Source organism: Cyprinodon variegatus, unplaced genomic scaffold (assembly GCF_000732505.1).
Source record: "Cyprinodon variegatus isolate N-32 unplaced genomic scaffold, C_variegatus-1.0 Scaffold413, whole genome shotgun sequence".
In the NCBI taxonomy this organism is placed as follows: domain Eukaryota; kingdom Metazoa; phylum Chordata; class Actinopteri; order Cyprinodontiformes; family Cyprinodontidae; genus Cyprinodon; species Cyprinodon variegatus.
In genome coordinates this window covers 416,525-444,479 of record NW_015150866.1, presented here as the reverse complement: position 1 = coordinate 444,479, position 27,955 = coordinate 416,525, and the positions used below count along the sequence as shown (strand labels likewise).

Below are 27,955 nucleotides of genomic sequence, written 5' to 3'. Positions count from 1 at the left end.
CATGGCAATGTCAAGCAAGCTAGAGCATGGTATCCTGCTCATGGCAGCAGACTAGTAAAATGACATAGTCTAATCACAGAAGGAGGAGCAAATATGGCACAGAAAAGCATTTTGGGTTCAAATTTCTTTGTGTAATGAACTATTAAATTAAGGAAATTAAGAACTATTAAATAAAATTTGAATAGTATAATAATTAATTATTTCCTTCTGGTAAATGGAATTTGGAGCTAATATATTCACGTATAACATAAACACAGTGACTCAGGTTCATGCCAGCTGACCAAATGTATGTTTTTTATAGTGTTATTGTGAAGTTTAATTTATAGCTGATATATTCACCTGAGAACTGATGATGCCTGTGTGTTACAGACCCTGGTTGTGTGCACTGAAGTGTATATGATGATATACATATAGTATTGAATCTCAATCTATTTACTTATTTATTTTTATTGTATTTTGAATAGGCCTATAGGCTCATAGGTGTTTTGTCCAAAATACAGGCAGAGAAAGCTAGCAGGCTACAAACAAAAGCTACAAGGGGCACCAGACCTGAAAGTTACAGTTCTATTGCCCCTAGTGGCCAAAAGTTACCCGATGTGCCTTTAAAGATCAACAAAATCTTCTTAGACTGATATCGGTTATTAGTTGGTTCCTAAGATCATGTTTAGTTACCATTTAGAGCCATAGTCGGGGGTCTAAAGCTCCACTTCCTGCTTTGGAGCCGCAGGTCACAGACCTAATCTAAATGATCCAGCCATAACTAGAGATTTTTGAAACTAAATGTTTATTAAGACTTCTGGAAATTTAAAGGAAGGAAAGCGTAATTTTGGACATGAAAAGCAAAGTTTTTGATCTGCTGTTTTCAGGCCAACCGGACAAGCGGGAGATGATCCGAGGCGTTTACTCTGTGATCGACCAGCTCAGCAGGACGCACCTTAGCACGTTGGAGCGTCTGATCTTCCACCTGGTCAGGTGGGTGAGCTTCATGGCAGTCAGACGGTTCCTGAAGGAATGTCTGTGTCACGTCTGATGAAGGTTAGGATTAAAATAATTCTGCTGCTCTGTGTTGCGTTGCAGGATTGCCCTACAGGAGGAAACCAACAGGATGTCCGCCAACGCACTCGCAATCGTCTTCGCTCCCTGCATCCTCCGTTGTCCCGACACCATCGACCCGCTGCAGAGCGTCCAAGACATCAGCAAAACCACCGCGTATGTTTCCCTCTGCCTCCATATTTGAAATCTGAAAGACAGGAAGTGAATCTGCTTCCTTTGGGATGAAAGTTCATTCAGAGACGCACCCAAAAGTTAATAAGAAATAAATTTATGATGATGCTATACGTCTGAAAAGGCCCCCTAACTGATTGGTGTCTTGCAACCATGTCTTTTTTATTGTTATAATTTTTAATTGATTAAAAATGCTCATCATTATTTAATATAGGTCATCAAAGTTTATTGAAATAATACAATGATGGTTTATTCCAAAAACTTTAGCAATTTTTTTAAAACTCAATATTTCATTCATTGACCATAGAAGCCTTATATCTACATAGTCAGCATAGCTACATAGCTACATAGTTAGCATGGCTACATAGCTACATGGTTAGCATAGCTACATAGTTAGCATAGCTATCAGTGCCCCTACAGAGTTGGGGACTAATTTCCCACTGGTTTCAGCTTCATAGTCATGGTAGGACACTTCTTTTATTTTACTTTGGAAAATCTGCGGGCAATGAATCTATTATGATTTGGAACAAAACCTCACAAAACATTGCAGAGGAATATCTGAATCCTTTCAAGTCAAGTATATTTTTATTCAAATTCAATTAATTAAATTGAAACAGCTGACATAATTTTCAAAATCTGAATAAAAACTGCTTACAGATTCAAATACATCCAAATTACCCTGAAAAATAAACAATCCTATAAAAAATCTAATAAGTTTACTCACCTTTCAAATATTCATTTAGAGTTTTTATTTTATAAAATAGACTGTTTATCAGAAAATCAAAATTACTTTACATTAGCATCATATTTGGTTGTTCTTTCAAGATAATAATCTTAACCCGTATCTTAAATTGCTTAATTAAAATGCATTTTTCAAACCTTCGATTATCTCCTCCGGTTTCCAGCACAGCTCCACTTCACTCATCAGCATCTTGCAGATTCTGGCTGTCACCAAGCAAAACAGCAGCGGGCTACAGATTCATTTCATTCACAACCAAAATGCAGATTTTGAATGTTCAGCAATGCCTGTACGCTCTAGACTAATTCTCATGTGTCATGACAACTTTAAAGACAGAAACATGTTTGGGCTTCATATTATTTTACCTAGTTCTGCATGCTACGTCCAGAGCTTAGAACTTCTACATATTTGGTGACACAATGGTGAGCTTATAAAAGGTCATTTCTTCAGAGTCTTGACTTACCTGAAGCGTTAGTTTTAGCCTTCTTAAAAATCAAGTCCCTCAAATCACGTTGTCTTTCCCGCTTAGCTGTGATGCTGTTCAGAACACCGTCACCTGCTTCGCTGGTTGCGCCACTGAGGTCTAAAATGAAATGGCATGTGCCCTCTGGGCCACCGTAATCTGGTCAGGCTACTAGGAAACGCACAACCAGCCAAATGTTGAGAGCACAATATCATTGCCATTAATGTTAATATATTGTAGAAATTGACATATTCAGTAATAAAATGTCAAAAAGGATGGTATGGGGGAATGGTCATTTAAGAAGGGGGATGCCCCCCCCCCCCCACCCCTTATTTTATTTATAATTATATCAAGACGTTCCGCTAAAGCATCACTTTCGAATTGAAGCTGATATTTACTTCAAACTCATTACTTCAGTTGATTTTTTTATTTTTTTTCTACAAGAAGGGAGTTTTTTTTCAGTAAAGTAAAATTAACAGTTTCAAACCAGAAAGACAATAATAATCTGAATTGACCTAAATTACATGAACGTCCCACTTCTTTCAAGTCAGAACTGCAAGCTACTCTTTGCTTCTTCGACTCAATACATCAAATGTAAACTTTTGGCTTTTTTTTTGCTTAATTCTTTTTTCCGGGCCGCCATGAAAAACCATTGCCCCAGTTTGGACCCCATGGAGATTTTGACGATTTTGCTTTTGTCTTCTGCCTGCAGGTGCGTGGAGCTGATCATCAACGAACAGATGAGCAAGTACAAAGCTCGTCTGAAGGACATCAACACTCTGGAGTTTGCAGAGAGCAAAGCAAAGAGCAGACTGACCCACATCAGGAGGTCCCTGGTAAGACGGCCCCGAGGTTTCACGCCTGTAGCTGCTGTGGAGCAGCTGGCATGGCGTTCTGCTCGGAGTCCATTTACATTTTCACACAAACAAGCAGAGGTTTCACTTTTATCACTAGAACCTTTTTAACATATGGACCAATCATACCAATTCTAAGTCAGGATTATTTAAAAGAGGTTCTGAATAAAACTTCCCTCTGAACCTTTTCATTTAGTCAGCACATAATATAAAAAAAAAGTTAAATGGATTCAAATAGATTGCTACTTCTCAAAGTTTTTGGCAAGAAAAACTGAAACAGTTGTGAACATACGGCATTTTGTAAACCAAGGAAACACGGCAACGAGTCAGGGAGGAAGTTATGGAGATGATTGAAGCAGATTAAAACGAGCTGACAGAGCATCTGAAAAAAGAAAGAAGTCTCCCTGTGAACCTCCTGAACATGACAGCTTGGCAAAGATAGTGAGAGCGTTCTGATGTAGGGAGGCTGTGCTTCATTAGGACCGAGACACTGGACACCTTTAAAAAATGGGTTTGACTGAACCTGAGCAGAGAAATCAGCAAACCTTTAGGAATCCTACAATCAATTTCATTCATTCAGTTTATTTATATAGATCCAATTCACAACACGTCATCTCAAGGCACTTTACAGTTCAACCAGATCATACAGTCAGTTTTCTATCAAAGGAAAACCAGCTGATTGCATCGACTCATTGACTCTTCAGCAATCCCTCACACTAAGCATGCTTGTAGCGACAGTGGAGAGGAAAAACTCCCTTTAAACAGGAAGAAACCTCCAGCAGGACCAGGCTCAGTGTGAGCGGCCATCTGCTGAGGACGACTGGGGTTCAAGGAGACAGATACAGACATAGAAAAAGAAGCATAGATACAAAAGGCAATTGTAAAAGGCGGCCCCGTCCAGGAAACACACAGCCAGGCAGACGAGCTCTGAGCCAGCTGGGAATGGTAACATCTGGCTGAGTCTCACCCCAAAAGACTCCCAGTTGTAGTTTCAGCTAAAAAAAGTTACAAAAAAGGGGTTTTATTTGTACTGCGAGAAAAATAAAACTTTGGTTTTTCACTTCTTTCTTATATAAATGTTCTGGTTTTGATGCAAAAACTGTCAGAAATGAAAGGATTCTGAAAACTTTACTCATAAATCAATGTTAGTTTCTGATCAGTAAATCTTTTAGATGTAATGACGTTTAATTTAAGTGCCTGTGACAGCGCAGTGTAATATTCCTCCAGATCATCTATCCACCAATCTTTAAATTAAATGCCGCAGGATTAAAATAGTTTCTAACACTTTAGGGAGAAATGGGAGATTTTTGACCTGGATAACTCAACCTAAAGTTAATTCTATTCTCCTTTCTTTAACCTGAGCTAATCCTAATCTCGCCCCTCTAATTGAGCAGGCCCATTCTGATGTGATTACCTGCAGCAGTCCCTAACCCTGATCTGTCCTCCCTCCCTCCCTTCCTTCCAGAAACCCGTACTAATTGCTGTTAGGTTTATGAGCATTACCCGCACTGCCACCCCGGTATGTATCCTCCCTCCCTCCCTCCCTTCCTTCCAGAAACCCGTACTAATTGCTGTTAGGTTTATGAGCATTACCCGCACTGCCACCCCGGTATGTATGCCCCGCCCTCACCATGCGCCGCCCACCGCCAGTCCTGCCGTGTCCTGTTGCTCCCATGCTGTCTGTAACGTCCAGCCACAGCACTATCCATGCCTGTCTGTCAGCTGGTCTCTGTTAGGCAGCTCATTCTTTGTTTAGATGTTTGTTTAATTGTTCGTGTTTCTGTTTTAATGTCCTTCAGTGCAAAAAATATTGATGAATGACATTATGTCATCATTATGCTGAAGTGGCCATTCTAACCCTCTGCTGTTGAATGAGATTCAGTTGAAGACAACAGCATAACTGGCTTGAAATGGCGTAAACAGGACTGTTTGATTACAAGTTAAAACTTTTAATTTTTTTTCTGATAAAGTGCAGAAATAGCCATTAGTTTACCTCAAATTGATCTAAATAAATAAACAAACTCTTTTGCTTTTATTCACCTAAATTGTCCAATCTACCTAGTGATAAATCATAAGTGTCTCATTAAATTAATCTGCATGGCAATATTTAATATATCTCTCAATACTTTAATCTGCAGGATTATATTGCACATTTTATTGATATGTTATCTGAATTTAGCTGTAAATATAATAAATTAATACATTTTTATAAATTCTTTTTCAAATATGCATTGAGATATTTGTTATATATCTTGAAACGTTTAATTTGCTTTGCAGTATTTGCCATATACCTCGAAATATTTCATCCACATGATGTATAATATAATTATATTTTTAATCTGCATGTGGATATTAGATATATATCAAGATTGTTTTAATATGCCTGGTTATATTAGATATATATCGGTATTGTTCTCTACATGATGAAATACCATATCTATCATTATTCCAATCAGAATGGCAATATATGATGTTAATCTGTATTTTATATCTGCAAGCTAATATGCTTTTTATATTCTGTCGTTTTTAATCTGCATGGGGATATACGATATGTATCGACCATTTTTATTTTCCATAACATAATATAGAAACGTCCGGTTTGAATCAGCAACATTTATTACCAAAAAGCTGTGGTTTTACAGGAGAAATGCCTTTGAGATAAAGTAGTGGTGGTGTTTTGTTGATCATCAACAAATAGGGAAACTTATGAAGAGGAGCTGGGTCTATAGTACATTCCAAAAAAGTTAAATAACAATCCACTGGAGTTTGTTTCCAAGTTAAAAGACATTTTGCTTCACAACCAGGAAGTTTTTTCACTTCAAAATGTCAGAAATGGCGTTGAGTTCAAGCCTCGAACTCGATGCTATTTCAGACATTTTGGATTAAAAAGGTTCCTGAATGGGAAGTGAAATGTCCTCAAACTTTGAAAATAAACTCCAGTGGATTGTTATTTTTTTTACTTTTTTGGAATGTACTATTACCTGGATGACTGAGATTCTTCACCGGTCTACAGTCAGTTATAAAGCAACTAAAAATATCTCTTTAGATCATGAAATTGATAGTAAAGGTAATTCCTGAAGCTCATGTTTTATGTAGATTTACGATCTCTTTGGTTCCTGGAAATGCTCAGATACACATGCAAATGTATCTCTTCATGCAGGATGTGCAAATTCTGAATGAATAGCTCATTGTTTGTTAGCAGTTATGCTCACTCTGCAGCCTCCTTTCTGACTGATCTGAAAATGGATCATAATCACTTAAATAGTTGAGTCTGATCCTAACTGGTGGCTTGACTGAACAGATAAATCCGAATGAGGAGCATGTAAAACATCAACATAAAAATAACCTTAGCATTTGTCTCCATTAGACGTGATTTTTTTTAATCTTATTAAAATACCTTTTAAAATAGAGCAGAATACAAATCCTATTCTTTTGAAGCCATTAGTTAGCTCTGTTGCCCTGCCATGGACTGGTGACCTGTCCAGGGTGTCCTCCACCTCTCGCAACCAAAGCAGGGATAAAGCGTGACAGAAAATGGATGGATGGATAGTTTGCTCTGTTTACTCTTACTTCCTCATAAAAAATTGACTTTAGCTTCTGCTAATCAGTAGTTTTTATAATATGTTTGTGACTCCAAAAGCTTAAAATAAAAGTAAAAGTCAGGTAAGTTTCAACAACTCTTAACATTACTTACTGATGTTCTGAACTACTTCCTCAGAGGTATCACATATGAAGCGTCAACACTGGGTTGGGATGTGGCGCACGCAGCACATACCTGGAATCTTTGGTAAAGATGTGAAAACATTAGAAAAATAATAGGCCTTTTATTTGAATAAGACCTAAAAATGAACCAAAGGGTAATAAATAGCTGATGGTTCATTGTGATGGGGATCTGTGTCCCACAGGGGTTTCAAAAATATATAGGACTCTTTCAAACTAAACCCACCATCTGGTTGCAGCCATTTCCATGTGTATAAAGGCGGACTTATCTAACCAAAGCCCACAACTCCCAGTAAAGCCCAACATAGACATGTATCCCAAAGAGCTGCTTGTTACATGGAAAAGGGATGTGACGGCTTTGTAACCCTTCTGCTCGCTGTTCTTGGCTGTCAGGTAGACCTGGCTGGTTGTCGAGGCCTTTGCAAAAAACTTTGTCTGCTTTATGTCATATATTTGCCCACAGATATTCCTCAGTGGCCAAATAGAAATACCCTAGAATATTATCTTTAGGAGGCATGGATCTTTTACCCTCATCTAATAGAAATTCAATTCAAGTTATTTTTATAGTGCCACATCACAACACATGTCATCTCAAGGCACTTTCCAGTTCAACCAGATCATACAGTCAGATTTATTCAAAGTTTTCTATCTAAAGAAAACCAGTTGATGCATCATCTCATTGACTCAATCCATCACACCATGCATGCTTGAGGCAACAGTGGAGAGGAAGAATTCCCTTTTAACAGGAAGAAACCTCCAGCAGAACCAGGCTCAGTGTGAGCGACCATCTGCTGAGGCCGACTGGGGTTCAAGGAGAATAAAGAAAATATTATGGAATATGTTTGTCGTCTGTGAATTTGGAAAGGGGACCTATTTTTGCACATTTTTGAGCATTGTGCCTCTAGAAACATTTAAAGCACTTAGAAAATCCAGCTGTTTTTTCTTTTTATGGCATTTAAAAAAAGTTTTTCTTGGTGTTCAAAAAATAAACTGCTAAGAAAACTTGCAATGGGACAGATGTAATATTCGCTGAGAAAGACAAAATCATGAATGTTGAAAAGCTCATTGGGATGGGAAAGAGGCCCACAGCCTCACCAAGCCTCTACCTTAGCTAACAGTTAACATAAGGTGCTTTTCCTACTTAATCTAAAGCTTGGATGAATCTTCTTTAAGTGTGAGATATTGCTAATCCTCTAACGACTGATCTTATTTACAGTAATGGGTTTTAATCAGAGGAAGGTGTTAAACAATGAGGTACGGAACATTAGCAGCTATGATCGAAGTAGCTCCAAGCTCACTGAATATGCAGAAAACTAGGAAAAATATTCCAGAAATAATCAGATTGTATTTTCTTTAATTCTAATCTGCTGAACAACCTTTGCGAAGCTAGTTTTAGAAACTCATCACTCAGACCTGATAGGTTGAAATGTTGATCAGATAAATACGATGTTGCTAGTTTAGTTTAGTCTAGTTCTTCTCCTAAAACCAGGTCTGTGGGTTACTGTAGCTGAAAAGCTTTGAAAGTGGCTACTTAGTGCCAGCTAACCTGCTCCCATGCCATGTAGCTGTGTGTGTTTGCTGTGAAGGCTCAGACAGAGCTGGGTAGCTCAGCTGATCGCACCGCTTCCTGTTTCTGCTGCTCAGCGTGTTCAAATGCAGCACAGCGTTATTCCAGGTCATTCCTGCGTGTGTGTGACCGTATGACCGAGTGTTTGTTTGTTCTGCAGCAGAGCTTATAGCAGTGATGGTGCAAAGCGTGGTTAGTGGATCTGTATTGTCAGCATGTGGTTAAAAACATGGTCGCTCTCTGCTTCATGACCATCTCTCTCACCTATTACCTCTCTGATCAAACTTCAAATTTATGCCATTTCCCTGATTTTAGTTATTTATTTTGTTCATCTGTGTTTGTCTGAAAATACAGAGCAGAGTTCGTGTTCGGCAAAGCGGCTCCCACATCCCATCGCCTCCTTTGAGCCCCAAAGCAGAAGGAGAAGGTGCTGGAGGAGGAGGAGGAGGAGGAGGAGGAGAGGAGGCAGGAGAGAGCGGGCTCAGTGAGCAGCAGCAGCAGGTGATGCAGCAGGAGGAGCGGATACTAACGGAGCAGATCGAGAGCCTACAGAAGGAGAAGTGCGTTTTAACACGAGAGATGTTCCTACTCTGGAGTTTGGTTGAAGTTGGACGCCTCTGATGAAGCCACATGTGTTTGCTTTCAGGGAGGAGCTGACGTACGAGATGTTGGTCTTAGAGCCTCGAGCATCTGATGATGAAACTCCTGAATCGGAGGCCTCCATCGGCACAGCAGACAGCTCTGAAAACATCACCATGGACACGGAAGGAGCCACCCCCTCTGGTACGCTCTTTAGATGCCAGTGGGGTTACATTCAATACAAGAATAAACCGTTAGTGGATTAATAACAGCAGTTCAAAGTAAACGAGAATAAGTCTTATAAAAGAAGAAAGATGTCTGAATTTTATTGAGAAGCATGGAGTGAAAAAGTGATTCAGAGCTCATCCCTGGGAAATCCTGCCAGGGAAATGTTCTACAGATCAATGGGAATTATAAGCCACACCCATTTGATTCCATAGTTGCAGAACTATGAGCTGAAAGCTCACGTAGCCTGAGGTCTGGTCAGATCTTATTGCATAGATCCTGATCAGGTGCCTTGCATGTTTATTGCAGAACGATGATGTCAGATTGCAGGTTAGAGCCTCACTTTTATCAGAGTTTAGAAAAATCTGTGATAATCTCTGTTTTGAATCAAAATGTTCTTGTATTTAAACTATTTAGGCTACTTAGCTGTTGGTTTTGTTAGATCTATGTCTGTATCTAAAACCAGAAGGGACGTTGAGAAAACTGCTCTATTGTATCCATTCAACAATGGATACAATGCTAAGCCAGACAATTAAGAGACTTTAAATGTGTATAACTACACCTGTGATGAACCATGAACCTATAATTGTTGTTGCCCCAGAGTGCAGACAGAGACCAGGGGGAGAATTAATGGCTGAAGGAGACAGAGTGAGATCAGTCAGTGGAGGAGAGTTTAGTCCTGCAGCATCCTGCTAATTTTCTCAACCACAGAAATCATTCTGAAAAATTTCTGATCTGTTTTTAGAGCTTAAAAACAGATTGAAGCACAAAATCTCTGAAGGTAAGCAGTGAGAAACAGCAGCTGTCAGTAGAGCAATGTCTGCTGCTTCCTGTGCGCCACAAGAGAGAATAGATCTGGTTTCTTCTCCTTATTTAAAGTTTCTCCAGAATTTATATTGATTCCAATCAACCATCCACTGATCTGCTGTTCATGGAGCCTTCAGCTCCCCTCACAGTAGTAGCAATTCCAAATTTCCACACTTTCCATGATGGATCCTTGGCTGGTCCCCTACAATTCCTTTTTAAACATCTAAAACATTCGTTCTGTAATGATTTGTGGACATTAAGATCTAAAAAGTAGGTCATCTCCTGGTCAGACCTGTAATTCAGTGTAGGGTAGAGTCAGATTGATATGCAGACCAAGGAGAAGGCCAGTGGCTGGATGTTGGAGAGGATTTTGCTGAGAGTTGCAGGGTAGTAGGCTGGGGTTTGACTGGGAAGGGCCATTTTGAATGGCTGCTGCTGTAGATCTGCATGGGGAGACTGGAACAGCATCTCAGTCCCTCTGAGGGAACAAGTTTCACTCATTTCAGCATCTGTCAGCAGAGTTTGTGCAGCCCACATAAATGCAACATTCATTTACCAATTGAATGCGTAATTAAAAAAAAGATTTCCGAAGTTGAGAGCACTGCGGCAACCAGCGGACCTGCAAAGGTCAGCAGCAGCCCTATCGGCATAGCCGTGTGTGAAGGACCGCTGGCTCTGGCTGCGATTTTTTGGTTTTATTTGGCAAAATTTTCATTTGATTTGTGTTTATCTGACTGTCGTCATCATTATTCCCCCACTAAATTAAACAAGTAATAATTTATTATTATCTAGAGACTGTTAATAACAGGAGGTGAAATGCAGCTCTAGAAGAGCCGAGCGAATCTGTACTCGGGTTCTCGTAAATTGAGAAACTGCCTAGACCGCCACTCCCCAAAGCATGCATTAGCATGAAGGGTCCTGCCTAAGGATCCACACTGCCATTCATTCCCCCCAGCTGGGATACCACTTCCTGTTTGCAGGCCCGGTGACCAGTTGAGCTAGACAGCCGCTAGCTCAAGTGGCTTCCATTACCTCTGACTGGTTTATTACTGATGTTTCTTCTTAAAGTCAGCTTGATAAGGCGTTCCTCAAGGCTCTTTCCTCGGTTCCCTCCTGCTCATTAAATCTGATTTCGTTTGTCATTGTTATAGAAAACCCTTACTAACTCCGTTTGCATGAGATTAAATGTTTGTTCACCCCCAGAAACCTCCTCAGATCTAAGGATTTTCTGAAATGATGTATTTCCAAAGCCAGCAGGTTATTTCAAAACAATGATAACTCAAACTATTTGGATTTCCTTTGTTAAATGTTTAAGCTTGACTTGAGCCGCTGTTTTTTCTTTTCATACTCTATCGGTTTGTAGCACATATTGATGTACTGTCCTGTCTTCTGCCTGTCTTCTTCACAGAACGTGTGACGTACCAATCGAGAAAGTCTGAGTCGAAGTCCAGACGAACTCTCCGTCGTCAGCCAGACTCTCAGGACTCTGTCGACTCCACCTCCACCATCTCATCCTCCTATCACCCCTCCTCCTCCGTTTCCTCCAATGCTTCTGGTTCCCCATCTCCTCACTACCGTTTTCGCTCGTCCTCCTCTGGGCCCCTGCTCACATCTTGCAGCTTGGGGGCCCCGTTGGCCGAACCAGAAGAAGGCCAAAGGACCGGAAAGACTCGCCTCAGGCTCAGGCTGAGCCGCAGCTCGCCGCGGGACTCCTCGGGAGCCCATCGGAGAGATTCGGACTTCGGCTCGGGGCCACAGCAGCTGGTTCTGTACAATCAAAATGAGTTCATGGTGTGATTACCGCAGGGAGAGGAAGACCAGCTGCCGCCGGCTTTTGACGGGAAAAAAGAAGGAGACTGCAGGTCAGAAAGCAGCTCCTCCTCTGTGCCCAACCCCGGCATCTTTGACCCAACCAAAGCAGAAGGATTTGGTATTGAGCAGATTTTCAAGGAAACGGCGGGCTGATGGTTTCTGTGAACAGCAGACAGCTGGACCGAGAAGAACCGAGGAGATCTCAGTACGTTTTTAGCCCCTGCAGGTGTACCAGGGGTCATTTAAAGGACCAGTGAGACTGGAAGGCAGATGTGGGGGTTGGATAAGGAAGAAAAGAAGGAAATCCTTCAAAGCCAAATCAATGCTCCATCTTTATTTTTGCAGCAGGTGGGTCGTGCCACCAGGAACAAATGTAGCCATAGTGACTGAACTGGTGAACATGCTGTCAGGAAGCAGCGTCAATCTAAGTGTGCATTATGTCATGTTTACACAGGAAGCAGCGGCCAAGAGGCTGCATGCTTTCCATCACACCTGGCTCGCATCAGTTACGACAGACTGTCAAAGCTGTGTTAATACTATTATTATTATTATTAATATTATTGTTTCAGATAAATAGAGAGTCCGGTGCTGCTCCTGGGATGGTCGTGTGGATCTGTGACCTGTTTCTGTAAATTGAAGTGTAAGAAATTCAGGTCGACTTTCTTTATGGCCGGTTTTCCGTCTGGCTCCGGGGCCGGTTTGAGGGGCCGCGGTTTGACTCGTCACATGTCCCCAGAGCTCGCCCCGGGCGTCCGTTGGCCGGCCGGCTGGGAGCGCTTTGTGCTCTGCCTTTTTTTCTGCACAGGTTTAGTTCAGAAACATCAGTGTTACTTGGTCAGGACTTGAATCTTTGGTTTGTTTTTTATTGTGAGATATTCCTGTATCATAGGTGTTAATTGATTGATATCAAAGATGTCATGTTTTTTTTTTTTTCTTAATTATTGGATTGTTTTGATGAAAGCCATTTTTTTCTCTTCCTATGACTTCACTTCTGTGCATATGTAGCCTCTCTTACTCACTCCTTTATACACTTGGCTTTCTCTGCTCCTTTAAGGGTGAAAACTGTGCCGGTTACACTATGAACGGTGGTAGTGGGATAAGGGGGGGGTGGATTCTATTGCCTTGCACTTATCAGACCATTTTAACCGTCCAACATCGCTGAGCCACAAAATGCTCTGCTCCTCCTCTTCCTGCTCTCTCTCTTCTTGACCGTAGCTCCCCTGCGCTCCTCTCTCCGGGTTCTTGCTGTGAAAAGTAGCATTTAATCTGCCTGTTGACCAAAACAAGTAGCAACTAACCCACACACTCAGTCCGTGTGCGTCCTCTTACTGTCCTACTCTGTCCATAACAAGTGTGCGTGATGTTGACTCTGGACTTTGGAGCAAGCTTTGCTCTGGCTTCACTACACCATCAGTGTTAAATCAGCTCCTCTTTACAGCTGTCAATCAGTGCCTTGCACCAGTCTTCACACCATTTGATCTTTTGCAAGTTTTGCCAGCATACAACCACTCATTCAGTGCAAGTTGTCAGGATCTTACATTATAGAGAAGCACTAAGTTGTGCATAGATTGTGGAGGGGAAGAAAAAGGAGGCTTGGTTTTGAACTAGGAGGATGAACTACTTCTGAGTCTTTTATGGGCTCTCTGCATCATCAATGACTATCTGGATGGTTTAGGATGATGCAAAAGCTTAGATCCCCCCTCCTCTTTTACACCTCATTTGTAAGCAGCACTTTTAAGGCTGTCTTTGTGCACTTTAAAAAAAAAAAAACAGAAAAAAGAAATTGCATTTAGGAACCAACCAAACAGTAACAGATTATTGCACCTGAGCAGCTGCAGCTCCTCCAAAGTTAACACATGAGCAAAATTGCTGCACAAGATAGGTATTGGACTTAAAGTCTTTGTGGGAAATGTTCAGAACCATGTGCCCCTTCGTTTCACCTGTTTATGATGTAAAACTCTGTTGATTCATGGCAGCAGATTCAAATACATTAAAGTTTGTGGTTGGAATGCTGGAAAACTGGAAAAATTGTGAACGCTTCAGCAAGGCACTGTACATGCGTGTTTGTTTCCTTCCTCATATATGTTATAAACTACATTAACCATAAGGATGATAATAATATTTAAAAAGGTGCATCTGCTTCTGGAAGTGAGCTGAAAGAACAAAACTGCTCCTTGGTCAGTTATCCTCACAGTTATATTTGTGGTGTGTTTCCATATGACATTCTGAAAAAAGAAAAATAAGGAAAAAGTATTTAAAAAAGAAAAAAAGAGTAAAAGGTGAATGTAACTGTCACTGGAAGGCATGCCTCGCTTTCAGTCGTTGTTTTTCTTCTGTTTATACAGTGTATGTACTATTTATGATCATGACTTTTAGATGTACAGTAGGTGAAAAAGAACCTGTTATAATAAAAGGATATATTATCCTTATTACCGATTTATTCATCACGGCAACTTCCCCCCCTACAGGCCATGCATGGTTCTGTTTTATTTGTTTGTCGCAGGGAAACGGTGAAAGAAAGAAGTGCAAAAATAGTGGACTTAGTTAAGTATGTATAAGGTGCAATTTGTGTTATTCTTTTTTTAATTATCTAAAACATCTCTACGGTTGTAAGGGGGAAAAAAAAACTTTATGGGGAGAAATTTTCATCTGCTTATTATATTAAAAATACAAATGCAGCCAATGAAAAGTGAGATGAGTGATGTTTTGTGTGTGAATTGCTTTGGTCGGCATGAAATGAACGCATGCTGTTAAAGGAGTCTATTGTTAGCTCGGACATTAGCAGCATCGATGCCTGGATCAGCTTCTTACAGCTTTTATTCAATTAATAATGCCTGGAGTAGCAGTAAGCACTGCAATAGGACTCTTAATCAATCAACAATTACATTTGCAATTAGTTGCATGAGTTAATCACAGATTTTTAGAAACATTTTAAATTTACCCTAACCAAATATTTTTGGTGTTTTTAAATAACCGTTTGATCCCTGAGCTGTATGCATCTCCACACTCAACTATGATGGCACTGGGTTTTAAAGGAAAAAAATTTTTTTTTTTTCTTTTAAAGGAAAAATAACTAATCAAATTCCATTTATAAAGAGTCAGCAGTGATGTGATCTTAAGAGCTTGTTTCACAGATCTGTTAGGATGTAAAAATACAAACTTATTGAGTAAATTCATGCTAATGCATTAATGTTTATTCTTTAGTCAGCTAGGAAGTCCCTTTAGATTTGTAGAAATCTGTTAGCATCTTGCCACATGGGGAGATAATCAACTGTTCAATCATGAAAGGAAACAGAACAAAAATATCAGAATATAAAAAATAAAAAGAATGAATAATATCAAGTAAAACTGGTGGTAATGTACCAAATCTTACAATAATGTGGAATCTACACAGAGAATGGAAAGATTTCTGAAACTACCTGCTGTAATTTAATCCCAAAACTATCATGTTTAATATGGGTATATATTATTGATATGAAATATGTGATTAATGCTTAGTTCAAACTCCTGAGCTAAAACCTAACTGCAGTCAATAAAATCTGTTACAAAATGAGGTTGTTAATGTTGAGAGGGTTGCACTCTATGACTGATATCTAATCTGGATTAATATTGTATAATTTAATGTTTCATACTCTCCGAGTAACAAACATTTATGTATTTTATTTGTTTTATATGCATCTATTCTCATTATAATTCATTTTTTAACTTGACATGTCATTAATTAACGTGACTTAGTTGCTCCTTCTTCCGGAAGTGAGCGGAACGGATCAGACAAGCGGGGTTTGTTGTGAATCGCGTGCCGCGTAAACTCCATATAAGGATTGTATTTCCGGTTGATGTCGAACGAATGTCGGCGAAGCTTCCCGCGAAGTGAGCTTTGTTGGGTCACTGAGCTTCGGTCGGTCTGCTGGGACAGGTGGGGGGCCACTGGAGCTGAAGAGGTGGGGGCCACTGGAGCTGAAGAGGTGGGGGCCACCGGAGCTGAAGAGGTGGGGGCCACCGGAGCTCCGCGTGACAAAAACGATACAAACTTTAATTTGTTTCTCTTCGGCTAAAATGAAAGCGGCGCTCAGAGCCGCTCTGCTCCTAAATGACGTGAATAAGTGAGACTTTCTGCTCCAGCTGCTTCACATCTGTCTTTCCGCTCAGCTGAGAAGGACCCACACCGGAGAAGGTGAGTTTTACTAATCCTTAGTTTAGTTAATCCGTAGTTACTAAAACTCATGTTTTTTTCTAGTATTATTTTTACCTTAACGCGGTTCACATTAGTTTAATGTTGCTGTTTGTTAAAATGGAGCTGAAATCCATTGATTATCTTCCAGATGGCTCGCAACAGAATAATCGTTTTCTTTGACCTGGAGACCACCGGATTAGGTAATCTAATCTAATCTAATCTAATCTAATCTAATCTACACATTCATCTCTAATCCTTTTGCTCAGAGGGAGAATTTAAGAAACGAATAAACTGAACTTATGATCAATGTTTTTATTTTTCTGATGTGACTTTAAAAACGGTACAAAACCCCTCTAAGTAATAAAATACGACATAGTTACAAATGTTTAGTAAGTAACTTTATACAAATGTGTTATTGATAATATGAAGAGTTTATTTAAAAATAAACTATTTTAGTTTGTTTATTTTGTTGATTCGTTTTGTTGTTTGTGTTAAAGTTATGAGAAAATAAAACAGGATCAAAGATAATACCTACAGCATTCACAAGTAGTACTTTATGTTTTGAAAGTTTTAGTGATTTTACTGCTTTAAAGTTTAGTATTTTTCTTTTCATTTTAGGTTTTTACAACTCTTGGTTGTTATCTTGTAAATTAATATTCTATATCCCCTTTATAAACCGGTGGTTTAAAGGGACTTCCTGTATTCTGCCAGTCTTCTGCTTTAAATAAAGGTTTTAATGCAATTCCAATAAATATTTTTATATAGAAGAACAAGATCAGAAGTATTTAGCTTCATACAAGGAACAAAATTACTATTTCATAAATCAACTTTCCAAATTGGGATCATAGCCAGAACAAGTGCAGTTTTAGATAATAAACAACAATAAACAGTTTATAATATATATGACGTTTTTGATGATAAAACTGAATGCAAAGACCCCAAATAATATGCTAGAAACGGAAGAAAAAGGAGACAAGAATACCAAAACTATTTCTGTATACTCTTTTATTAATCTCCTGTAGAGTGCCGGACATAAATAGGCTTTTAACATGATCGTTTAATGAATTATTGGAATCAATTCAAGACACCAAGTCTCATCACATCTGCTGTATTGATAGTGATTTATGGGCCTCTGTCCCTGGAGGATAAAGTGTAGAGGTGTTTAAAGAGCTGGGAAGAAGCCTGGGCCCTTTTTATTGTGCTGTTGTGTAATATTCAGATGGCTTAATGAGTCCAGGTGGAGTCTGATAAAGCAGGAACAGGGTACAGTCAGTTTCTGTTTACTCTGATCACGCCCAGTTGGACGTTGGAATCCTCTGGATCTCCACCACAAAAAATCTGGTTGCTTGGGCAGAGTAGGGTGGAGCACGAGGAAGAGTCAGAAGCCTCTCCGTTTTACACATACAGGCTGAGTCATGAGAAATAATCCTCACCAGGTCAAAGAGTACGTTCCTGCTTGCTGAGTAGGGACTCCTGTGAAATATGGTGGGAAGACGAACCGTTTCCACAAGCAGTTGCTAACCAAAACAATCTTTAGAAACATCCCAGTGTAACAGGATCCAGGGGCTTTGTGAGTCACCCACATGTGAGTGCTTTGTTTATGATTAGCATATTAGCAGGGAGTCTGAAGAGCTTCCTAAAACAGCCTCTTGTTCCTGATGTTCTTCCACAGACTGACTCAGTGGGGTCAGCTGATCCATGTTTTGACACAATGGCGGGTTCAGAGAGGCGTACTGCCTTTGAGCAACAGCCAGGATGAAACCAGGACTAGTTAGTAGTGTCTGTGTGTGTGTGTTGGGGAAGCATGACGCGGTGTGTGCTTTCAAAACCATCCCAACAGCACAGGCAGCATTTGGAGAACTAACTTTCCAGAATATATGTATATATATATATAAATATACTTTCAAAAAAATTACAAATTATTCCGTTGATAGGAATAGGAGATCTATCATCTGCTTCTCTTTTATCCAAAAGTATACTGTCTACTATTTGGGTGAAAGTCACTGAGGGCAGGGTTAGTGCAGCCAGACTGGACAGGCTCTGTCACTTTTTACTATAGGTTATCTGCAGCTGTTGGTTTTTCAGATCATCAATAACTTTTCATTCTTATTTAATGGTGCATTCCCAAAGATCTTCTTACTGGCTTTTTAATGTCAAATTGATTGATGACAAGACTTTGTGTCTGTCTTTCTCTGATTTCTGGAGATGCAGAAAATCAGGATTTGAAAATATAAGTCAATGGTGGGAGGTGGGGAAAACACAAATTAGAATATTTTGTCAGCAGTATACATCACACACAAAAGCAATAGAAATGGATCATTTTGAATTATTGAAGAAAGAAATGAGTTTATTAGAAGAGGGTATATTTAATGGGTTCGATTATAATGATAATAATGCAAATTGGGAGAATAAGAGGGCATCTTTAGGTAGGTTTTTGTATGAAAAAGCTAAAGGTGCTCTAATTAAATCAAGAATCCTATCTATTAAAGACATAGATGCACCCACTTGTTTCTTTAAGTTTTAAGTCGGAGAAAACAGAGCCGGATGATGCACCCCAGGAACTCCAATAGAGCTGTGACCTTTGACCCCTCAGAGATGAGGAAGGCGGCCATAGACTTCTACAGCAGCCTTTTCAGTGCTGATGATTGTGACTGATTGTTTGGATGAGATGCTGTAAGGACTCCCTCGCTTAGGAGAAGCATCTTCGGCCTCACTGGAGTCTGTCATTAATTTCAAAGAACTGTCTGCAGCGGTGAATCAGCTCAGCTGTGGTCAGTCTCCAGGCGCTGATTAACTTTTTTGTATTTACTTGGAAAAGATTTAATGGATGTTTTTCATGGATGTTTGGACTCTGGGACATTACCAACAAGCTGCAGCAGCCAGCAGGGCAGTCCTGACTTTGCTACCAAAGAAAGAACTGAAACAGAACTGGCCGCCTGTTTCATTACTCTGCACAGAAATAAAATTCTGGCAAAAGTTTTGGCGAATCGACTTAAAGCATGAATGGAGACAATCGTACACGTCAGTCAGAAATACTGGGTCCCTGAAAGGACAATAATGGATCATTTGTTTTTGCTTAGAGACATTGTTGATTATCTCAATTACAGGAACTTGATGTTGGTTTGTTTTCTCTAGAGCAAGAAAAGGCCTTTGATCGAGTTGATCATAATAATTTGTTTAAAACACTTAAAGCGTTTGGTTTTGGAGAAAAAAATAATTTCATGGATAGAATTGATATATTTAAGAGCTACAGTACTGTTAAAGGTAGGAGGGGGGCTTAGCAGACCAGTATCTGTTCAGAGAGGAATCAGGCGGGGATGTCCTCTATCTGGGATGCTGTACGCTTTAGCTATTGAGCCTCTCTTGTATAAACTCAGGCAGAGTCTTTAGGGTTAAACCTGACAGACAACACAAACAATATAATTAGTTTGTCGGCATATGCTGATGACATTACAGTTATATATATGCTGTCAAAACAATATTCAGCTTCTTGAGCAGAAATTAAAATTATACAAACAAGCTTCTTCTGCTAAGGTCAACTGGTCAAAATGGGAGGGACTTTTATTGGGACAGTGGAGCAATAAAGAGCAGCCAACCCTACCAGCCACGCTGCAGTGGAGCACACAAGGAATAAAGGTCTAAGGAGTGTTTCTGGCAAATCACAACTTTCTGGTGAAAAACTGGGAGGGTCTAGCTGGAAAGAAATAGTGCCAGAGTGTCTAGATGGAAATGGGACCAGCCCCAGTTGTCCTACAGGGGGAGAACTTTGGTTTCCAACAATATGGTTGCATCTATGCTCTAGCACCATGCCACGGTTCTAGTTCCTCCAGACAAAGTCATTAAAGAGATACAGAAGAGACTGGTGGATTTTTTCTGGGATGGATTCAATTGGCAGTGCTGTTTGTACCTGTGTCAGAAGGGGTCAGGGGCTGATTGACCTTAGGAGTCGCATAACCGCGTTTCAGCTTTAATTCAGTTTATTTACATAGCGCCAATTCACAGCACACATCATCTGAAGGCACTTCATCCAGTTAAATTGATTCAGTTTTCTATCTAAGGAAAACCAGTTGATTGCATCGACTGATTGACTCAAATACAATCCCTCACACTAAGCATGCTTGTAGCGACAGTGGAGAGGAAAAAGTCCCTTTTAACAGGAAGGAACCTCCAGCAGAACCAGGCTCAGTGTGAGCGGCCATCTGCTGAGGCCGACTGGGGTTCAGACGGCACAACGTTTCCTTTACTCAGCGCAGAAAACCTGGACTGAAAGCACCTGTTTCTCTTGAAGCTGGATGGTTTGGATGCAACACAGACTTCCAGTTTTTACCAGTTTTTACGAACAGATATGTGGCACGTATTGATCACAGATCAGGGAGTCAGACCAATCAGGCTGAGGAAACGCTACATTTTCTGTTTGGTCAGGCAAAGATGAGCATTTGGCTCAGCAGGAGAAATAAAATGAAGGGGGCAGGCTCAGCAGATGTTGAACTGATGTTCAGAGGCCTGCTGGCGGCACGTATTAGGACAGAGTTTTATATAACGGTGTCAGATCTGAATGAGTTTATGTCTGTTTGGGGAGGTGGAAATGTTTTATGTCATGTAAATAATAAAATACTTATTCTCAGTTTATGAGGGGGTGGACATGTCTTTTCTTTTCTTTTTTGGGTTGTTGTAAATGAGTATATGTATGAAATTTAATAGTGTTTGTTGTAATTGAAACATTGGACCACTAAATAGAGTCCATGGTATCTCTTTCTCTCTCTGTATATGTATATGTATATATATATATATATATATATATATATATATATATATATATATATATATATATATATATATATATATATAAAAAACCTTTATCTTCCTTCAGATACTTCAGTGTGTGATATCATCCAAGTGGCCGCAGTTTGTGAGAAAAAGTTCTTCAACAACTACACTCTCCCTTGCTGCTCGCTGACCCCGAGCGCCATCCAGGTCACAGGCTTCACAGTAAATGATGACGGCCTGTTTCTGCGAGGGAACCCTGTGGAAACCATCCCTCTGCAGCAGCTCCTCACCTCATTCATCGCCTTTCTGCGCTCCTTCCGTCGCCCCGTGTTGCTAGCGGCCCACAATGCAAAGCGTTTCGATGCGCCTGTGCTCCTCAGAGTGCTGCGGAAGTGTTCCCTGTTTCAGGAGTTCCAGCAGGTGGTGTCAGGCTTCCTGGACACCTTCCTACTGAGCAAAAACCTTTACCCGTACCACGACCGATATTCTCAGGAGTGTTTAGTCGAATACTTTGTTGGGAAGCCCTACGATGCTCACAATGCTTTGGAAGATGCCAGGATGCTGCAGGAGCTGTTCAAAGCATGGGAACCGAATGATTCTGACATCAGGAGAACCACTTTTAGAACCAGTTTTAATTTTTGAGAAAAAAAAGGGTAAAAAATTAACCATGTCAAATAAGGAAGCCGTTAGAAAAAAATATATGTTTAAATGTTGTTTTTTATCATCATGCTTCCCTGAAAGAAAGTAAATATTAAAAAACAAGAAAATTAAACAATTGTTAACTTATTTCTTATGTTTATCATAGAATAATAAAGCATGATTATGGCCATCTGTTTAATTCATTTGCTGTTGAAGCTCTTGGGATTGTTCTTTACTGTTGTTTCTGTGAATTAAGGGATAGTTTCTTTGTATAAAACAATAAAGTTGAATTTACTGGACACATCTAAAGCTCCTTTTTGCACCCAGTCAAGTTAAACCTAAAAGGGCAACATTAATATACAGTTTTGACAAATATTTCAGAATTTCCTGCTCAATTGTTGAAAAAATATCTGCTTCTTTTATCGGATTTCTGACTCAGTTTAAACATCATGCTAAATAGAACCTGTTTAAATTCTTTGCTTTAAATCCTGACATGTTGGGGTTTGGTTGAAATTGTTTAGAACCTGTGAAGAACCAGATCACTTTGCTCTTATATAAATGTTTTATGTGTTCTACAGATGGTGTCTTCCCTTCACTAACCCTAAAAAAAAAGAAAAATAAAGTTAACTGGTGTGATTACGTTGGAGGTTCTATTTACCTTTGTGTAGGGATGTCCCAAAACAACTTCTTCCTTTCCGATGCCCTATGTACCAACATTGCAGCTGTGAATATTCACCAATGTCAGTTTAAATGCTGCATACTTTTATTCAGTGGTTTTGAATGTCAAGTAATTTAAATCAAACAGGGAACAAAAATCAAGAACAAATGAAAATAGAACTGATTCATCTATTATGAACTGATGAGTAACATAAAGTTTAAGGTAGAAATGGTCATTAGAAGATGAGAAAGAGGTTTTCTATGGACATTAACCAAGCGTACGGCCACATTGCAGACATAGCTCCTACTGCTGTAGCATAGCCTCAGCTACTCTGTTAGCAGAAGATGCTGTGATCATGTTGGCCCTGAGTGTTTTATAGAAGCACCTCTAGTTTGAAAGGAAGGAGCAGAGTGCATCTGTCAGCTTATGGGAGAATTTGATGTAACCAATAATCATCAGTATCGGACCAGACATCCCTACAGCAGGGAATCTTAAAATGAACACAGCTAAGATTTAATGAGGCTTTTTCACCAAATGTCTTTCTAGAACATCCGTTCCCAAAAGTTTTGGCCTGTGACCCCAAAAATAAGGTGACAGACCGATGACCCCCTAAAAATAGATTCTTAGCTACAGTACTCTATATTTATTTATACATATACAGTAATTATGTTCTTTTTTTTGTGACATTTTATTTGATTCATCATTGAAAAAGTTTTATTACTTAATGAGACATTCAATTACTGAATTTTTAATTTTATAATTTAATTTTTTGATATTTAAAATGTATATGTTGTTAACCTTTTGGTGAACCCCTGTTTAGAAGACACCTGTTCTATTCAGTTTATTTATATAATGCTAATTATCAACACGTGTCATCTTAAGGCACATTACAGAGACAATTCAACCAGATCATACAGATTGGTTAGTTTTCTATTTAAGGAAAGACAGTTAATTGCATTAAGATATGCAAAAAAAAAGCAGAGATAAAAAAGGCAACTGTAAATCAGCTCCACAGGCGGCCCCGTCCGGGAAAAACAGCTCACATGTCAGAGCATGAAAGAGAGCACATCCAGTTGGTCAAAGTCAGAGAAACAAGACTACACTGAAAAACAGGCCAAGCTCCAACATCTGTAAAGAAAGGTGTTGATGGCAGCAGCACAGCTGATAACGTTAGAGATTGAACTAACAAATACTGCAGAATGGAAGAATAGAGACAGAAGGAAGCTGAATGATGAAATGGGGGTCCCTATGTCCTCCAGCAGTCTAAGCCTATAGCAGCATAACTATAGAGATAGATCAGGATAACCTGAACCAATCTATAAGCTTTATTAGAAAAAAATAAATAAATTGAGGGGTTGCCTCATTTATTATCACGTAATTTTCTTGCTGCAGCCAAGTTTCTGTAAGGCTTTAGTTCAGAAGGGACAGCTCAGGGCATGATACTGCCACCACCGTGTTTTATATTCATCTGGTGGTGCACACAGCTGCTGCTGTGGCAGACATGCCTTTTGAAATAAAGAAAAAATATTAACCATAAAACATTTATCAACAGGGATGTGGGAGGTTTTAGATTCTTTAGACCTGGATGTTTTCTTTGACAGACGATACTTCGACTCATTGCTTCAGTCGCAGACAACACAAGAATGCTGTCATTTGCAGAAAACAATTCCCTGCTATTTCTTTTGGGTGGATTTAAAATGGGACTGACTGGTTTAAGATGCCTGAAAGGAAACAGCTTGTTTAAAACTTAGAGTAAGCCACATGAAAGAAGCAATCCATCCCGCCACACTGACAATGATGGAGCAACGCGGCGACACAAATCTCCAACCATTTGGTCATGAAAATAAGTTTCCTTTTGTCCTAGCCACTTTGGGAAGACTGGAGGCAGAAGATTTGCATCCAGGATGTGCAACTAACACAATTTGCAACAATATTTGATTTTTTTTTAAATATTACTGATTAAATTAGTTTAAATCCTGTACTTGTGGCATATGAAGCAACTGAAAGATTTACAATAATTTATAAATGATGAAACACCACTCTCTAGTGGTAACATTAGAACACTACGAGGTGCTTTGATTCATCCAGTTCAACTACAGTAATTTTCAGTGACTTCTAAGGTCAGACTGCAGCAACATGAACAGCCCCCCGCTGCTGCATTCTCTTCATTCTGTCATTCCTTAGGTTTATTTCTTACTAGCGTCTCCTAGTTTTTAGTTCCTGAGTTTCCTGTCGATTGGTTCTGGATTAGGGCTTCTTTAATTTTATTTCTTCATTAAATTTACCTAGAAATCATCTCTGCCTCTTCAACTCTGCATTTAGGTCCTTAACAAATATCCACTAAACATGACATTATGTGGAGAAAAGGGCTTTTGGTTAAACCAGGGGTCTTCAAAGTTTTCCAGGCCAAGGACCCCCAAACTGATGGGGAGATGGAGCGAGGACCCCCTAATTATATATATAGTATGAAATAGTGTTCTATCAAACTGGTCCTATAGGCATATATTTTAGCTATCTGCATTAATCATTGCCCCCACCATTAAATGGGAACAGATTAATTTACCTGCAAATCTTTAACTGTGTTTATTCCTCTGTTCATCAACAACAAACCCTGTGAATTTGGTTATATTTACTCTTTAAAAATGCCAAAATTAAAGGAGGGGAACCATCTATTTTGACCTGCCTGAAATAATCAGTTCCCCCTTCATAAAATGGGAACACATTTATTTGCTTGCAAGTCTTTATCTGTATTTATTCCTCTCACCACCAACAAAAAACCATGTGCATTTACTCTTTATATTCCAAAAAAAAGGGGAACCATCTATTTTGACCTGCCTGAAATAATCAGTACCGCCCTCCATAAAATGAGTTAGTTTGAAGTTGGATATTGGGTGTTCAAGCTCTGCGGAGTCAGCGGGATCTAGCAAATGCTTGATCCGACTGAGGGACTCCGATGTCGGCCAGCGTCTCTAAGCTGCTCCCTCGTCCCAGACGCGGTGGTGCAGTTAGGGACCGTCAACAAATCTTTGAACCAAGCACTCTTGAGAAACAAAAATCATTAAATCCTTTATCATATTACCAGCTAAGACAAAACTAATGTAAAACCATGCCAATAGGAAACACATGTAAGGCACATTTGCTTTTATGCAATTTTAAGACATTTTAAATTTTTAAGATATTTTTAAAGACAGAAGTTGGGACTTTTCTTCAATAGCTTCCAGGTCATGTGACCTACTTACTCAAATTCTTTGTGAAATAGTTTTACTACATTATCCTGATGAGACACACTCATTTTTATTCAATTTAAATCCTTTGTTCATTTTTTAAAAATTTTTTATTACAAGAAAAATTAATATTTCTTCAATAGCTTCCAGGTCATGTGACCCATTGACTCCAATTTTTGTCAAAGTATTCTACTATTTTAACCTGGAATAAACTCATTTTTATTCCATTTCAAGCCTTTGTATATTTTGGGGCAGGCGGGGGGAAGCATACTGTCACCGGGTCGGGTTTGGTTCCTCCGTGCCCGGCAGGCCCAGCAGCCCCGCATAAAAAAAGTGTCCTCCTTTTCAGAAACCCAAATCAGGTCACCCTAATATAAGACTAATAGTGACCCTCACATTACTGCTGGCTATTTCACTGATGCTGTGAGGGACAATAATAGACTTCCAAAAAAGACACGAATGGATCATGGCACAGAAAAATAATCAGTTTCCACCTCGTTAAAATAGGAACAAATTCACTTACCTGTAAGTCTTGAACTTTGCTTATTCCTCTCACAACTAACAACAAACCCTGTGGATTTGGTGACACTTCATCATTATTTTCCAAAATTAAAGGAGGGGAACCATATATTTCAGCTGCCTGAAATAATCAGTTGTCCTTCCTCATTAACAGCAAATCCTGTGGATTTGGTAATATTTACTCTTTAGTTGCCATAATGAAAGGAGGGGAACCATTAACTTTAGCTGACTGAAATAATCAGTTCCCCTCCCGTAAAATGTGAAGAAATTCATTTACCTGCAAGGCTTAAACTGAGTTTATTCCTCTCACCACCAAAAACAAATCCTTTGTTTAAATTTGACCATTATTTGCTAAGTTATGAGAGGGTATCAATATATTTTAGCCACGTGACATGTTCCGTTCCCCCATAACTTGGGAAAAAATAAAGACACCCTGTGAAATTGTCTTTTTTTTTTTTCTATATAACATTTGAAACATTTATTATATGATATTTTGAAAACCAAAATGGTTAAAATAAATATGACTGCTTAATGACACTTGTATTTTCTGCTAAAATGTTTATCTAACAATTTACAAATATTCCAAAAAAAGTTAAAAACAAACCACTGGACTTTGTTTTCTAGAAAGCTTATTTTGAAATGAGATGATGGGAAGAGATGGGAAGCAAAACGTCTTCAAACTAGGAAAACAAAGCGTTTTGTAGATATACAAATAGATAACATTCGGTGCTTTTTTGTTATTGGTTTACTGCTGCATTTAATTTTGATTAATAAGTGTGCCCTGATGAATGTTACTCAAAGTTATAATGCAGGAATGACGCACAATGTTCTTGATTGCAGTTGTTATTGACGGGTCCACAGGATTGTGTGGTAAGCTGTGTTAGGGTTTTTTTTAACTTTTTCATCCTCAGAGACTGCAGCCCAGGCAAGCCTCCAGCTGGTTCCAATGGGACGCAATCAGGGAGCAGCATTTAAAGGAGTGGATTCCAAGTCGGTTCAAATTTAACATAGTGGTAACCTACCTGCTAGCTCAGTTGAATCTGAACATTTTGCTAAAAGACTAAAGCTTACCTGGTTGTCCTCCTACTCTCTTAGCAGCTTTGCTGTCTCCAAGCCAGTTCTCCACTTAGTCCTCCTGGATCCATCCTGAACGCTCACCTGCCTGTCCACCCTCTGGAGCTCTCAAGCCATAACTCCATCTCTGCCAAACTCAGTCCCTGTGGGCTCACCAACCTTCTCCCCATCCACTCCTCTCTCCAAGGAACTGTAGGAAATCAGTATCATCTCTTTTAGCTCTCAGTTCCTCCTGCCAACGTTCTAACTGACCCATGCAGTTCCAGTCTCAGTTCTTTGGACTACCACGCCGGATCAAACCAGTTTCTCTGTAAAATCTCCAAAATAAACATCTTAAAACGCTTCCTGACTCGAATTGTGTCTGAACCAGAGTCTACTCTAGAATCATGTCAGTTATTCACGTGAATTACACTTGTACTCTATTTTAATTCAGTTTTCAATTCAATTCAGTATATTTCTATTGCGCCAAATTCACAACACAAGTCATCTCAAGGCACTTTACAGTTCAACCAGATTATCCAGTCAAATTGATTTAAAGTTTTCTATCTAAGGAAAACAAGTTGTTTGCATCGAATTATTGACTCTGCAGCAATCCCTCACACTAAGCATGCTTGTAGCGACAGTGGAGAGGAAAAACTCCCTTTTAACAGGAAGAAACCTCCAGCAGAAGCAGGCTCAGAGTGAGCGGCCATCTGCTGAGGCCGACTGGGGTTCAAAGAGACTTAAGCAGAGACACAAAAAGCAGCTGTAAAAGGCGGCCCCGTCCAGGAAACACACAGCCAGGCAGACAAGCTCCGAGCCAGCTCCCATGTCAGAGGATGAAGAGAGCACATCCAGTTAGTCACAGTCAGAGAAACAGGACTACACTCGAAAACAGGCAGATCTCCAACATCTAGAGAATTGGTCCTAG

General features: G+C 39.5%; 2 protein-coding genes across 3 annotated transcripts in view; both read left to right on the top strand.

Moving 5' to 3' along the window:
• The window catches only part of LOC107093204 (unconventional myosin-IXa-like), a 182,769-nt gene extending 168,082 nt beyond the window's left edge, over positions 1-14,687 (top strand). Inside the window, exons 38-44 of the mRNA XM_015388090.1 lie at positions 867-972; positions 1,078-1,209; positions 3,139-3,262; positions 4,746-4,799; positions 8,922-9,127; positions 9,214-9,350; positions 11,587-14,687. Of these exons, the coding sequence (XP_015243576.1) occupies positions 867-972; positions 1,078-1,209; positions 3,139-3,262; positions 4,746-4,799; positions 8,922-9,127; positions 9,214-9,350; positions 11,587-11,975 (1,148 nt within the window). The 3' untranslated portion in view covers positions 11,976-14,687. The remainder of the gene's footprint in view (positions 1-866; positions 973-1,077; positions 1,210-3,138; positions 3,263-4,745; positions 4,800-8,921; positions 9,128-9,213; positions 9,351-11,586) is intronic.
• A 1,142-nt stretch (positions 14,688-15,829) lies between these two features.
• Positions 15,830-22,149, top strand: LOC107093201 (DNA polymerase III PolC-type-like). 2 transcript variants are annotated; one of them, XM_015388087.1, is made up of 3 exons: positions 15,830-16,164; positions 16,313-16,364; positions 21,044-22,149. In XM_015388087.1, the coding sequence occupies exons 2-3, from the start codon at positions 16,313-16,315 to the stop codon at positions 21,571-21,573; spliced, it is 582 nt and encodes a 193-aa protein (XP_015243573.1). In that variant the 5' UTR covers positions 15,830-16,164; the 3' UTR covers positions 21,574-22,149. The 2 variants fall into 2 exon arrangements, with proteins under 2 accessions (XP_015243573.1, XP_015243572.1); XM_015388086.1 differs by having other exon boundaries at positions 21,035-22,144.
• The last annotated feature ends 5,806 nt before the right edge of the window (positions 22,150-27,955 follow it).

Coding starts and splice junctions, on each gene's coding strand:
- LOC107093201 (XM_015388086.1), top strand. CDS start 16,313: ATGGCTCGCAACAGAATAATCGTTTTCTTTGACCTGGAGACCACCGGA. Junction 16,365..21,034: donor CCTGGAGACCACCGGATTAG/GTAATCTAATCT, acceptor ATCTTCCTTCAG/ATACTTCAGTGTGTGATATC.